This window comes from Accipiter gentilis, chromosome 9, assembly GCF_929443795.1.
Source record: "Accipiter gentilis chromosome 9, bAccGen1.1, whole genome shotgun sequence".
Lineage (NCBI taxonomy): Eukaryota > Metazoa > Chordata > Aves > Accipitriformes > Accipitridae > Astur > Astur gentilis.
The window spans coordinates 44,374,096-44,389,880 of record NC_064888.1 but is presented as its reverse complement, the minus strand read 5'-3'; the positions used below and the strand labels follow the sequence as shown (position 1 = coordinate 44,389,880).

Here is a 15,785-nt window from a genome sequence, read left to right as displayed (position 1 = left end):
ATTGGATATTAGGAAAAATTTCTTCACCAAAAGTGTTGTGAAGCATTGGAACAGGCTGCCCAGGGAAGTGGTTGAGTCACCATCCCTGGAGGTATTTAAAAGATGTGTATATGTGGTGCTTAGGCACATGGTTTAGGGGTGGATTTGGCAGTGTTAGGTTAACAGTTGTACTCAATCTTAAGGGTCTTTTCCAACCTAAATGATTTTATGATTCTATAGTTTTCTCCACAAAAAATGAAAGGTCAGAAGTATGGTTCTGTACAGAATTCATATGAACCCATTATGCTCATCTGATGCTTATGGACATAATCTGTTAGAGCAACATGGGCATAATTCTAATAGTGGTATTCTAATGCTATCTGGTTTTTTGGATAAATGAAAAAACTTAGTCACAAAAATCTTCTACCTGTCATAACTATTCAGTCTCTTGGAAAGTTTTAAAGGAAATAATGTTACAGTAAAAGTTTCAAAATTAATTTTGCCTCCATCCAAAGCTGAAATTACATTTATACCATGCAATTTCTTAAAACTCCAAAGCTAATAAAACAAAATTAAATACCTGAGGTAAGCTAGGAACAGTGAAATCCATGAGACCCAAGCCATTACATGAATACATTTCTAGACCAACAAGAATTCTTGCCATAGGATTTTGTCCTTCACCATTATTCTAAGCAGAAATAAAAATTTAACATTAAAAGATTTTTTTTTTTGCAAGTAAACATTATTAAGGACATTAATTGATATGACAAGGTAATAATAACTATGTCTGAAAACCTCAATTTGCATTAAGCAAGTCTTCCGTTCTTTATTGTGCCCTTCTCATGGGGGATTTTATGTATTTATTTATTTATTTTTAATTAACACTGTGAACTCTGAACTACTACAGTTTCAACATTAAAAATATTACATGGCAACAATACAATGAATGTAAATTCCATATATCACTGAGGGATTCCAGTTTTATAGACATAATAAAATAAAAAGATAGGAATAAAATATTACTTTCCAACTGACTAGATCCATATTCTATATATAAAGAGACTGTATTAAATGTTGATATAAATATAGCTGATTTTTCTTAACATTTTTAATGTAGCTATTTTATTATTTTAAATGTACAAATTCAAACCCAACTTTGTTATACAGTCATTATATGACAAACATCACCATAAGTATTCTTGGCAGCTAAAAACAGAAGGTAGACTTAAGAAATGTAGACTCACTGCTATGCCCAATGTGAAAAAATTGCTGTATTCCGTAAAGTTTTATGGAAACGACAGCAAAAAATTATTTTCACATTGTATTCAAATATACAGAAGAAAATACACATTGATAATTTCAGTCATTATTAAATGAATTTAATTTTTCAAATAAAAGTTTCAACATTATGCAGGATTTCAGAGAAACAATACCTCCTCCTCAGTCCCAAGTTTACAGCCGATCTGCTGCTGATTTAACTGTTTGGCTTTCACCCACGTAGCAATGATCTGTTGTTGTGCAGCAACAGGTACTGTTTCATTAGGTATGGTTCCAGCTGTCACATTTAGGGCAAATTCACAAATCTAAACACCAAGAAAAAAAAAAAAAAAGACTGAAACATAGGAGAAATGTAGAAAGCTCTTTGTATAGAACATTCCATTCATTAGTTATTTTAAAGTTATTGCACATGCATTTCTAAGCCTAATGACATCTCCATTAAGTCAACCCATACCACGAATAAAAGTTACAGTCCTCAGCCCCAGTTGGTAAGGAACTTCAGTGTGTATTTGGAGAGGACCTATGGTGGCAGGAACTGTAAAAGATGGTAGCTTACTTTCTGCAAAAATTACTACAATTTAATTTATATTAATTGTAATATAGGACAGCAGACCAAAAAAGACTACAAAAAATTAGGGCTTTGTACCTCTAAGGCAGCTTTGATATCAGGAAGTCCACTGGGATCTACTGAAAAAGGCTGGATGACATTTGCTTTTTCATGTTTCTTTGCTGCATCTCTTCTGCTTCTGTCTGTTGCTGCATCTTTTTTTTTTTCCTCAGCAAGTTTTGGCTTTGGAATCCAACAAAGCATTAAGCCCCGAGCCAATGCATTACATAACATCAATAAAATCACAGTACTTCTGTAAAAGAAAACAAAGATCGGAAGTGCATACCACATCACATAAAAATGAGAGGAAGTAATAAAGTTTATTACTTTCAAGTAATAAACATTACTTGAAAATCTAGATTTTTCTTAGAAAGCAAAATTATGGATATGACAAAAAATTTTCCCATTGGAAAAGCAGTTAAAATGGTTAAACATACAAAAAACCACAACCAACTTTAATGGTTTATATCCTATTTTTTCAGCTCTTTCTATAATTGAAGTTTCTATTTCCTCACTGGGAAAAAAAATTAAAAATATTTATGTCAAACACATTTAAAATATATTTTTTTATTAGTGGGCTGCTATGCATGAAAATAATAACCATTTCCTAAAAAGTTAACCTAAGCCAAACCCCTCACATAAAACCATTTATTTATTACACTGTATTACTCTTCATGCCGATCAACTGCCACGCTGGAATTAACTTTTTTTTTTTTTTTTTGTGAAGACACAAACTGAATTATGATTAAGAGATTATTGCTGAAACATGCTAATGTAAATATCAGAATTAATAAGCAGGTATTACCAGTCTTTGTCTCTGCAGAAACTGCACTTTACGCTTTGTTCTCAAATACTGTTAAAAGAGCCTTCTTTGCTGCTGGTCCTAACAGTTTGCCTAGTGCTGAGGTCACTGTCAATAATGTAGTAAAATTTCTAGGATTTTGTCACACAGTCAGACTTTGACTTGAGCATCTCCTCCATCATAGCCAATCATTTTCCCATTGCATTTACTACAGAACAGGATTTCTGCAAACCACTGTGGAATCTATGTTCCCATTTTCATGGTCTATGAATGTGCACATTCCCTTTATTTTTTTTTTCCTCTTTCCTATTTCAGAACCAATAGTAACCACCTTACTCCAATCAGAAATATTTACAATTAATTATATTTACAACATAATTCAATTTCAGAGCAACTGACAACAAGCAAAGACATTTTGAGCTGTCCTGGAAACTCACAGGCTAAGAAAATGTTCCTGATTCTTTCCAACTAGCTTAACAAAATGCTATTTCACATGCACATGTTGCTATTTCACAATGAAGAGAAATCAATATTGCTTAGTCTAAAGTTAATATGGTTTGTAGTGAATAGTAACAAAGAACAAATAGAAAGAATTAAAAAGTCGTTTTCACACCACAAAATTAAACTTCTGAACTACTCTGTATACCAAAGTCCTTCTACTACTAGTGAAAGCCATCAATAAGTCTTTCACTGTACACAGTGATTTACATTGTTTGTAAAAATATTTTTTGTGTTTTAGAAAAAACCAGCATGTTCATAACCAAACATCTAAATTTACCCATTGTGCCCAACAGCCTTGATGGCTCCAAGAAGAGTCTGCAGATACTCAATAATTTCCCTCTGTCTTCCTGAAGAGATAAGATGTCTATTGTAGTTTAAGATATACACCACAGCATTGTGAACGATCCAGGCTTCATTCAGTTCTTCTCCTATTTTGGCTGCACGTTGGAAGTTTTCCATAGCATACCGAGATAAGTAGTCTATCCATAAACTATAAAATCAGTATAAAGAAGCTTTTATTCCAAAACTTCATCACTAAAAGGAATTATATCATGAGGTTAAATATGCAGTAGTACATCTCAGTCAACAACAACAAAAATTTTTTAATTACTTTTCAGTTGCATTTATTAAGTCTTCATCCATTAACTTACATTTTACTTGCATGAGAAGATGACTCAGGAAAGGAATTAGTATCAACATAAAATGAACAGTCTCTGACACTCAAATACTATTAGCTTAAAAAATAGTGGCTATAGTTCATGCTTCGTCCACATGTTTTTTTTAAATGCTGATGTGAATCTACACATCTGTGCTAGAAATAATTAATTAAATATCCATGACAGGACTCTACTTGAATACAGATACAAGTAAGGCATTCCATTCAAGTGTTAACGAGGCGTCTTTTTCACTTAACAACTGCATGTGTTCTTGCACTCAAAGATATCTCCAGATGTTCTGAAATGCTAAAATAACTTTTAATAGAATAACATCTTTTTCATAGTCTATGCAATAACTCTTTCAATAACTTTATTTCTTTTTTCTTAATTATCAAGATGTAGCATTACTTAGAAAATGCAGTATTAAAAATACATTTTTCAATGACCATAAAGAATGGCCATGGTTAAGTCACAAAAACAAAATAACAAACTGACACAGCATATTACTATGTCAACAATGGCATGGGAACACAGTAGACCAAAGCGTTTTTTTTCCTATGAGTTTTTAATCTAATTTGGTAAACTCAAAAACAGCTTAGTAGAAAATTTTGGAACAGAATCCTCATCATCTTTGTCCCTTGGTTCTGATCAGTTTATACTTTTTCCCATTTTACTGAACATTTGCAAGTCGTGTGAGAAACTTTACTTAATCTTCAGACTTAATGAACAAACTCAGGGACACAACTCTGACATTCTACTCTTTTGTGACATGACCACTGTCACAATAAGGCTAATATTAATATAAAGAAGAGATTTTAAATATCACCTTCAGGATTCTCCCCCCTCTCCTCCTTTGCAAGAAATAATTGTGTGAGACCAGAAAAAAAAGATACTTGCTATGTTCTACTCTCCCTTATTCATTTCAGTTGATTGGATGGAACACTATAGTTTTGCAAACTGAAGTAATTCATTGCATGTATTTGGGTACTCAGACATCATTATAGTTATAGAAGCTTTAAAGCAAGACAAAGAGTTTTTTTATTTGGGGAAATATATTTTTAAATATAGAATTTCATGGTCTAAATGTCAATATAACACAGAATTAATAGTTTTGAAGGTTGGGATACTAGCTTCTGGTTTCAGAGAAATAAACATTAAATGAAAAATAAAATGCACACTCCACAATGAAAGCAAACTAAAGAAAAATTATTTCAAATTATTTTTTAGATTCTTTTCCCATTACCATGACTACCTACAAATATGAAGCATCTGGTGACAATGAATTTTACTAAGAAGAAAACTTGCAAAAATCATCATCTGTGTGTGATAATAAAAATCTGTTAGGAGTTCCAAGGTCTTGTTATATATTAAAGAAAAGTACCTGTATGTTTTCCATTCTGGATCACTTTCGGGAAGATATGAACCATATCCTGGATGATACTGGCTTGTACCTTCTGGAGGTACAGCATGATCATTCAGTTCAATTCCCTGCAATCTTAATAAATGAACAGTTGCCTGGAAAGATACAGAGAAATAAATTTTCTACCCAGGTTATCACTGTGAAAATAGACTGTGACTTAGTATTAGTGTTGTTACCTCTTCAAAAATTAAGAAATACAAAATGCTTTTTCAGATGTTGTACACGCATGTACAACTATATGAAATACAATGTAAAATACTTTATTTATATTTATATTATTTATTTATAATTATAATATATTTCTATTTAAAAAAAATATTTTAGTGGTAATGGATGATTGTTGGACTCGATGATCTTGAAGGTCTTTTCCAACCTAAATGATTCTATGATACATCATAATCTTCCAATTGTCTACAACTAATTTTACTAAATAATTTCATTGAGATATTTTATATCTATATATATATATTTTTAATCATGCTGGAACTTCAAGGCTCCAGAAATATAATGTCACATGACAAACATTTACAACAGAATCCCTGCAGTGAAACTATTGCTATAGTTACTTTCACACAGTATTTTGATAAAGATGCTTCATGAAACTACTTCTTCCTTTAGTTCCTGTGGAGATAGACAAAAATTAAACTCAGAATTCCAGTGCTTTAAGATTTATATGTAAAATTATACATAAAACAAAGCTAAATGAAACAAATTTGAATGGCAAATTATTGAGTGAGTGCAATTTATTTACCTCTGCATTAATGAATCTTATTTCTGCTAATATTCTGAGTAAATCTCTTTCAAAAGAGAAGGATTTAGCAGGTAGTAATGATTCTCCTGGTAAGCTGTCACCTTGATCATCATCTATCGTAGTTGTACTAGCTTTCTTCTTCTGTGCTAAAAATAAATAAATAAATAAACCCATTATTATTACCATGCAAATCAGAAAAAAAAAATCACCTTCATTTTAAAATTTAAAATCCCTACACATTCTTAAATCCACAAGCAAGAGTTAACAAATACAGGCTTAAAATTACTTCAACTCAATATTTTTTTCATCAGTACAATTTATTGCGCTCAAAACCCACTGCATTTGTGCATAAACTTCAATATTTGCAGCAAATAACTTGCTCCAGTCATAACATGCGTATTGAAATTACATTAGTATGAATATAACCCATAGCTTCTAGTTCAATTTTATTGCTTCAATGGAAGTGGAGTGCTGGACATTATGCTGTGGCTAAAATCTCACTGTGTTTAAATCATGGATGGGGTTGACTTTATGGCAACATACACATCAATAAAGAGAAAACCAGCATTATTTTTCTTTGGTTTAATAATGAAGAGAAAGGACCAAGATTATTTTAATATAAACACGAAGTAAGGGCATAAAAGCTGTCACAGTGGGTTCCCTCTACGTTGTTGGCCAACAGTGAGTGTTTAAGGAAAGGCATAAAAAGTAGGATACACAAAGCTACATTTTTTTCCTGGCCAATCTTCATAGTTTTTCAGAATCTGTGTCCAAACAATCTCCTGAACCAGAGGTTCTGTTTGATCCATCAAGTCCAATACTATGATAAATCTAACTTATTAGTCTTTGACTAATTTTTTAAATCATACTTCAATAGTCAAAAATAACCTTTTAATTTGTGTTAAAATGTAATGCTTTTGTTTTCTTAAACCCCACAGTTTTATAATTTGACTGGTTTGCTCCTGGTTCCTAGACTAATCACATGTATTTACTTTCTCCACACTAGCCATGTTTCATCTTTCAAATCTTTTTCAAACTAAAGGGAAAAAGAAGTACTTACCAGAAACTCAGAGCAACCATGCACCAAAAGCATCATTAATAGGAACTGGTATGTTCTATTTCTGTAACACCAGAACACCTTGAATTATTTGCCTTTATTCAGGCCTGACAACGCAGCAAGCCTCTGTAGAGGGTATTCACAGTACAATCATTATTGTTGCCCTATCCTCAATATGATAAAGACTATCTTTCATTTTCCTCACCCACGAATCTAACAATTAGTAGTAGGAAAGTAAAATTAACTGGAACATGAAAATGAACAGTGCCAACAGTTCTCAGAGAACTCCAGTCAATCCTAAATTTCTCTTCCTGTCTTGAGTATCTACAAGCTTATTCACATTTCATTTAACTACAAGTAGTATTCCCACAGGTAGAAACTGCCCAGTATAGATTACCTCAACTGCTCCACCAAATGCAGCATTCTTTCCTTTGCATTTACAGAAACATGCAGCACTCAATGGTAATTATGAATGGATTTCCAGGAGGCCACTCTACAGTTCTGGAGAATGGAGACCTTCAGCGAGGTCACAGTTATTGTTTGATTTCTAGTGAAGTTCTACTTCTGAAAGCATCAATCAACTTCAGCAACCTCGTAACAAACTTTGATTGAACCATCTGAAATGCTTCTGAACAGAGATGGAAAGTGTCTTGATCTCCTGCCTACGCTGGAAAAGTGTTTAGACTGACACAGACAAAATTATAAAGCCCTGTAAACATTCAAAGTATGAGAAAGACACCTTTACCTTGAAGATGCAAAACATGTGAAAGAAAAAAAGAACATACTAGTTCCTATTAATGATGCTTTTGGTGCATGGTTGCCCTGAATTTCTGGCAAGTACTCGTTTTTCCTCTTAGTTTGAAAAAGATTTGAAAGATGAAACATGGCTAGTGTGGAGATTCAAAACTTGTGAAAGAAAACAGGTAAATTAATACCTTATTTTAAGCGGACCTTGGAAACAAAAAATGTGGAATACGTTTAATTAAAATTGGCTAGAGAAAAAAAAAACAGCCAACAGGGTGTGTACTAGAATTTCATCTATTCTTAAAGGTGAGTTTTACCAACTCCCAGGCAAAAAAAAACTTTAACAGATATATGTAAAAGTCAGCAAGTATCTAGTGGTTTGAAAGTGTTCTTTCCCCGAGTTGAGAACTCTTGTAACATGTGTAGTAGGTTTCCAGCAGACCGTCAAGGAACAAGCACAAACAATATGTTGGATACCTCAGAGGAACCATTAATAAGGGTATAAAGGGTAAAAAATGTTATCACGTGAGCATCATACAAAGGGACTGATAATCCATTTTTCTTCAGCTTCCTCAGGGAATTAAGTATGACAGAGATGGATAATATGGACCTAGATGACCATTAAGGAATGAACTTATTTTCTTAGACAGGTAGATATATCTCATGTAAGTACTTTTCTTTAGCACTGGTGAAACACTTCTGAAGGCAGAGTATGGTTTCAACAGAAAAACATAATGACTGATTTCTAGATTCAGAGGTAGAAAGAGTATTCCATGTATGCCAACATGCGGTGACAGATGAGAGTCTCAGGGAACTTCGGGAATGGGAGGGAAGAACATAATAATATTGGCTGACTCCTTCAAGTAACTCTAATAAATGAGGAAAAAGTTCCTCTTAACAACATTCAAAATAATTTGTTCACTTACTTTTTTTAGATTTTGTTACCTTCCTAAACAAAATATCATCATACAAGAGACAAAATCTGCATGCTGCGCGGCAGACATCCCATACTTCTTGTTTACGTGCAACTTTTGCCAAATCTGCCCAAAGTATAATTCTACCAAAGAAAAAGCATACATAAAATTACTTCATAAGCAGGATTATCTTCCACACTTCAGGATTGACAAAAAAATGTCAATAATGATGGCCATCATAAATAAAATTTTAAATCTAACAAAAATTAATAAATGGAAGACTTCTTGCCAGTGGCAAAGATAACACTATTATTTTATTAATTAAAAAAAACCCAAAAAACCCTTAGCATATCAAGAGTGGGACAAAATTCCTATATAACTATACCAAAATTTCAAAATGTGTGTGACACCCCTAATTATCTATTTTGTAAAATGAACTAAACTAAATATTTCAAAACTGATACTGAGAGTTTCAAAATAAGTCTTGAAAACAAGTTTGGATTTAGAATTTTTTTAGAAACCAATTTATTTTAAATTTCAACACAGGAATTTTTAGTGCAGCAAAAAAAAAGGAAACACCTCCTTTTAAATAAAGAATGGTAAAATGACATACAAATAGTCAAAACAGAACCTGTGGTTTTCCTACAGACTAATCTTGCTGACTCTCAGAATGGACTACTTCATTTCTTTATCAAAAAAAGTTATAGCATACAATGTAGTACAAGGACCTAAAAAGACACTTCAGCAAAGTTTAAATTGTACATCAAGTTATTCAGTCTTCCAGCCTTAATCCACTCATTCTTCTGTGTGTTTAGTTCATATCAATAGAATAGGTGAGTTTATGTGTGCATGTGAGAGTAGATTAGAAATAGCAAAAGAATAAAATTACACATAGCATGTGAACATAATGCAACTCTGCAGACAGGAAGTTAAACACATGATTAAATGCTTTGCCAGGTCTGACTGAAGCATTCAGCACGCTACAAGGTGTCATCAGTAACTTAACAGCTGCACTAAGAAACTGCCCCATTAGAGATTTCTACACAAGATAAAAGAGACTTTTCTTGTCCATACTTATTACCTCTCCCTGTCACCTTCATTTCTTAAGTGTTCCAAATGTTCATCAACTTTCTCCACGCTTTTATTATGATGTTGTGCTTTTGCACAGAGGTAGCTTATTTGACTCCTACTGTTACCTGAGGAAACTTTGCAAAGAAAAAAGAATTTAAGGTAATTTTTAAGTATTAGATATTAAAAAATCCACATGAAGGGTATGCAATTTGATTCTTAACTACTTTCTGAAACACTTGAAATCCAGCCCCTTTTTCAGTCCTTCAAGCTTTCCCAAAACCAACCAACCAACATGAAAAAAATTTCACTCCACCAATTCTGTTTTTCCTATATCTTCAGATATAGTTGTCCCATACAAAACTGGATTTATGCTTGTTTGGCTCCCAAATATCTCAAGTACAGCTCTTTTCTGACAGGACATGCATTGCTCTAACTAGCCTCAGTAAAGAGTAAATGGATGAATTAATACGTAAAGTTCACATTCACCCTGAATTTTAAAAACACTTATCTAATCAAACACATTTTCAATCAATATTAAACTTTGTTGTTTTGTTTTAATTTGAAAATACTAACTTTTGTTTTACTTAGTCAACAATATATTGGGCAAAAATATTAAACAAAGAAATAACCAAAACAGAGAAATGATGCAACGGAGGAACAAGCTGGCCACCTGAGGTAGAAAATTACTCCTGTGATACACATACATCAAAAAGAGATATTTTTTTTTGCAGTGTAATGACATAGAGGAGACACTTTGCATTAGAATATGAGTAACTTGATGTGACTGGGAAATCCAATGAGTTTGTACATTCACTTGAATCTAAGCGATGGTCCCTAACATAATGCAGACTAAGTTTTAACTTGATCCTCAAAAAATTTGCCAAATAATAGCAGCAAATACATATAAAGTATTTCTGGCTTTAAAATTTATATAGATAAGTAGGTTCACTTACATTCATTTACAATGAAAATAGGAAGGCATAGTGTCTTACCCATTCTTTCTAAAAATATTTTGCAATGCATTACCCAGCATATGATAAGGCTGTGTTACCTAACTAAACACATAGATCAACTAACAGAAATTGCTCAGTATAATACATGATTACAGTAATAGGTAAGGTTGTAGGGTAAAGAATTGTGGATTAAAAAAGTACATTGTTCTCTGGATCTATGGGTACAACTCTCACTAAATTAGGTCAGCAGACACATCAGAAAGAATGAAATGTTGATGCACAGTTAATTATGCAACTTAAACGAAAAAATAACCTTACAAATCTGATGTCCTGTCCTATGTATATTTGAATAATACAGTTGCATATTTTCTTATTCCTTCAATAAACATGTTTAAGTTTGTTGTAACATAAGTGTCATGGAAAAAGCAAAAAACTCACTCTTTGGATGACAGCCTCAGGAACAACTGAAATCTTTCAAAACAAAATTTTACAAAACATTGTATCAAACAGATAGAGGGTATTGTAATAATTGTAATATTGTGATAATCTCACTCATTTTAATGGCTTATCTGGGGACACTAACATCTTACCACAGATTTATTCTAAGGAAGTCTGGATATAATTTTACAGCTGTCAACTGAAAATTCGAGAGCAAGTAGAAACACACGCATGCTTTTAATTCTCTTAATTGCACAAATACAATGCATTTTATCACCTTAAATCATGTATGAAAATGTTTTCCAACAAAATAGTTTTCTCATACTTAAATGTACTGCACAAAGTGGGATTGTTGATTCTGTAAATAACACTCTTACTTCTAAGTCATCAGCTGATTAAGTTTGAAATGAGAATATGCAAGGTAAACATTTCGGCCTGGCTGAATAGATGGTGTGAGAAAACCACGTGGCCTTCCATGGTAGGAACAGGCTGCTTGGGAAGCTACAGGACTCCTTCAGCAGCATTCCCTTCCTTCAGCATAATCTCTACCCTGGGAGTACACTGGGTATATTCAGAAAGTTAGTTAAATTAGTCACACACTTGCTTTATTGCCAAGATAAGATAAAACAGTTCAAGCAATCTGGAAAATCCGTTCCCTGTCCACTCTTCTTCAACAACAGGCTGTATAGTCACAAACCGAAGCTGTTCATGGCATAAGGAATATACCTATTTATGATCCATGTTTTAGACAGTAAATAATGAAGTCATGCCTAAATCTCTGTGCAAAACATGATCTCTCAAAAGCAAGATTTTAGAATAGAAAGACAATTAAAATATAGAATGAATACCCAATATTGTATATAATTAACAGAATATTATGGGGTGAAACTTCTGAAAATACCACTTAAAACTGACCTTGGGTAAGAACATTTAAAAGTTGCACATAGCGAAAATAAGATTACAGCATAACAATAAGATTCAGATGAATTCAGAGGGGAAAACAATAGCATTTCCTCTTCCAGTATCACAATATAAATCTTAGATCCCTAATGAAACTGATAGGAGCTTTGCCACAGAATTCAGCAGAACTGTCACTTCACCTGTATTGCAATGTTCTCTACATGTTGCCACTAGATGTTATGTCCAACCTTTAAAACTATGCAAAGCAGTCAAAGCGTAGTAACTTTAGTCATGCATATGTACGTTACCTTTAGTTTCATTTTCACTGTCAAGGACTATTTGAAATGAATCAGGAGCTAGTGCAAGACCTGCATTTACCAGAAGGGACCTCTTTTTCCTCACATTATCCTTCTGCTTTCCCCTTTTAGCCTACATAAAGAAAAGAACTAATTGTTATAAGGTTCATTTTTATTATATTCCTATTTATGTATCTTATTTATTAAACATAAGAGAATGCAGATCATATAACTTGGTAGTACCAAAAAAATACCTATAGGAATTGTGCATCTTCATATATCTTACACATCATTCTGCAGTATTACTGTTTTTGAAAGTGACTGTAGAACTTTGGTTGATCTTGTCATGAATACATCAAGGATAACTGAATACAAAGTACTGTTCATGCTCCTCATGGATCTTTACAGTATATTCCTTGGTGTATAACCTGTCATTATGTTATACTTTCTTAAATAAAGAACAGTATTTATTTAGAAACCAACAATAACATATCCATTTGGCAATAACTAGGAATTGCTACAAAATACAAAAAATTCCTAGTCCACTCAGAATTAGCCGAAGTCAGAGGAAGTGTAAGTGCTTTTTTTAAATGACATTTAAACAGAGTAAGCTTGCATGGAAAAGCATTAAAACTTTGTTCTTCTTTGTCCTAACAATAGACATATCAACTCACCAGCAGCTTTCCAGTACTGATTTTAGATTCAGTGAACAGATCTTAATTTCTCTGAATATCCCAAAATGGTGTATAGCTAAAATTTCTTTCAGCCAACTAACAATCAGTTGCCAACATGATTTTTGTTCAGGTGCTGAAGCACCACAACAGAATTAGACACAATAAATCTTGACAATGACTACACTGTGACTTTAGACTATATTATTTATTGTCATTTGTAAGTGTGACATAATACTGATTTATCTTGAAACCAGCTAGGATGTTTAGAATCACAGAACAGTCTGGGTTGGAAGGGACCTTTAAGGGTCATCTAGTCCAAGCCCCCTAAAATGAGTAGGGACATCTTCAACTGTATAAGGTTGCTCAGAGCCCCATCCAACCTGACCTTAAACGTTTCCAGGGATGGGACATCTCCCACCTCTCTGTGCAACCAGTTCCAGTGTTTCACCACCCTCATTGTAAGAAACTTCTTCCTTATATCTAGTCTAAATCTGCCTCTCATCTTTCTTACAAGCTCCCTTTAGGTACTGCAAGGCCACAATAAGGTGTCCCCAGATCCTTCTCTCCTTCAGGCGGAATAACCCCAACTCTCTCAGCCTATCTTCATAGGAGAGGTGTTCCATCCCTTTGACCATTTTTGTGGCCTCCTCTGGACCTGCTCCAACAGGTCCATGTCTGTCCTGTGCTGAGGACCCCAGAGCTAAATGCAGTACTGCAGGTCGGGTCTCACCAGAGTGGAGCAGAGGGGCAGAATTACTTCCCTCGACATGCTGGCCATGCTTCTTTTGATGCAGCCCAGGATACGGTTGGCTTTCACGGGCACACAGGCTGCTAACGGGCAGCTTTTCATCCACCAGCAACCCCAACTCTTTCTCTGCAGGGCTCCTCTCAATCCCGTCACTCCCCAGCCTGTATTGATACCAGGGGTTGCTGTGACCCTGGTGCAGGACCCTGCCCTTGGCCTTGTTGAATGTCATGAATTTCACATGGGCCCATGTCTTCAGCTTCTTTAGCTATTTGGTCACTGCTCCCCTCATTAATTAAAACACTGTTCCTTGCAATGAAATCTTAATTGTTGACAACTATGAATAGGCTTCTTTTTTGCTGATATTTTTGCTAATGAATAACTTCCCTTACACCCCCAAGAAATAAGCTTTGAACATAACTGGAAAAAATCCTCTGTCACAATCTTCAGAGTGTGAAGCAGCATGACCACCATACAGAGAATTCACAGAGTTTTTCAAGGCAATGAACCAATGTCAATTTGCTGAAAGCAAGCTGATGCTGGCTCTACCAATATGCAGTTCTACTAAACACCTGGCTTTCCCCTGCCAGAATTCAATATGGAAACCTTTTTCAGCTACTGACCTTATTCTTCATAATTACCTGTTCAATCATCATTACTGCCTGATCCTCTAGACGCTCAGGTGACTTATACAGCATTGTGTGCAAATGAAGACGGTTAAAAATCAATCTTAGATGTTCTTGATACTGCCCACCGTTGTTTAGATGTATAGCTTTTTGCAAATGTTCCACAGCAGCCTCTATTCTATCCCCATCTTCTTCAATACGAGCTATTTCCATATGAACTTGGCAACGCAACAAAGTCAACATGCTAAGGAACATGAATTTAAATGTAAACTGTGAAAATGAGGCAAACTAAAATTCTTAGACCTAAAAATTACCCCAAAGTGAAACTCAATAATTAAGAGTGACTCCAGTATGAAAATAGACATTCCCTTTTTAACTTATTGTCTCTTTCATTTTCACTGTCAATTACTGAAATTTTTAATGAAATTACTTAGACAACTTAACTGCATTTTACTTCCATTAACTCTGGATGAGAAAACACAGCCATGAGGAAGCAACACATCTTGTAGACTAACTAATGATCTTTGTATATTAGCAGAACTCTTTTTCAGTACCACACTGAAGCTACCACTTAGGTATGCAAATCAAGTGAACAGATTTTCAAAAGTATTAACTCCCAGAGAGAGCACAATGTACTGGATAATGGCCACTTTTGATGGAAGTTCACTCTCTGTTCATAACGTTTAAGTAGAAGCGTAATTCTAAAAATCTGGCCTTGGTTGTACTAGCTCACCACTTTTAAAGATTTGGCTCACCATAGGTGTACAAACTCACTGTAGGCAGTGTCTTTGCCCAGGTGTTGCTGAAACTACTCTGTGAAGTCAGCATGTTTTCAGTGAATACTGCATGTTCTCCAGTCTCAGGTACACTACACTCCCTGTCCATCACCTGCCCCAGGAAGCTGTTCATGACAGCTGTGAGCTCTACATGCTACTTTAGATTATTTCCAGGAAGAAAAACAAAAATCAGATAAATGAAAGCAACGTTATGAAAAATAGAACAGAAAGAAGGTTTTCCAGGCTATCAAAAGTCATGCTGAAGAACTAATGTATGCCCACTTCAGAGCTAAGCTGACTAGGCAAGTATCGCCCTTTTACTGCAGAGCAAAGTAGTTACAATTAAAGCTACAATCAAAACAAAAACAAAGCCAGGCAAATTAATAGGGACAGGTGGCTTCATTCAATCTTTAGTAACAGTACCACCTCAGAGCTGAGGTTGAGTCTACTGGATTGTTAGGAATATACAGATAACAAAAGCCAAAACCCTACCCCCAAAAAAAACCCTAACCTGCAAGCATTTAGAGAAGAATTGTCACTACTGACATTTAGTACAAATATTAAAGTAGCATATGCTGATATTGCACTCTTCACATG

At 34.2% G+C, this 15,785-nt stretch overlaps 1 protein-coding gene across 1 annotated transcript in view; it reads right to left on the bottom strand.

The window, feature by feature from the left end:
• CFAP46 (cilia and flagella associated protein 46) overlaps positions 1-15,785 on the bottom strand; it is a 91,463-nt gene that overhangs the window by 53,477 nt on the left and 22,201 nt on the right. Inside the window, exons 12-21 of the mRNA XM_049811264.1 lie at positions 14,428-14,656; positions 12,380-12,500; positions 9,791-9,914; positions 8,722-8,852; positions 5,995-6,140; positions 5,205-5,338; positions 3,445-3,657; positions 1,904-2,117; positions 1,413-1,562; positions 560-667 (exon numbers count right to left, since the gene is read on the bottom strand). Of these exons, the coding sequence (XP_049667221.1) occupies positions 560-667; positions 1,413-1,562; positions 1,904-2,117; positions 3,445-3,657; positions 5,205-5,338; positions 5,995-6,140; positions 8,722-8,852; positions 9,791-9,914; positions 12,380-12,500; positions 14,428-14,656 (1,570 nt within the window). The remainder of the gene's footprint in view (positions 1-559; positions 668-1,412; positions 1,563-1,903; positions 2,118-3,444; positions 3,658-5,204; positions 5,339-5,994; positions 6,141-8,721; positions 8,853-9,790; positions 9,915-12,379; positions 12,501-14,427; positions 14,657-15,785) is intronic.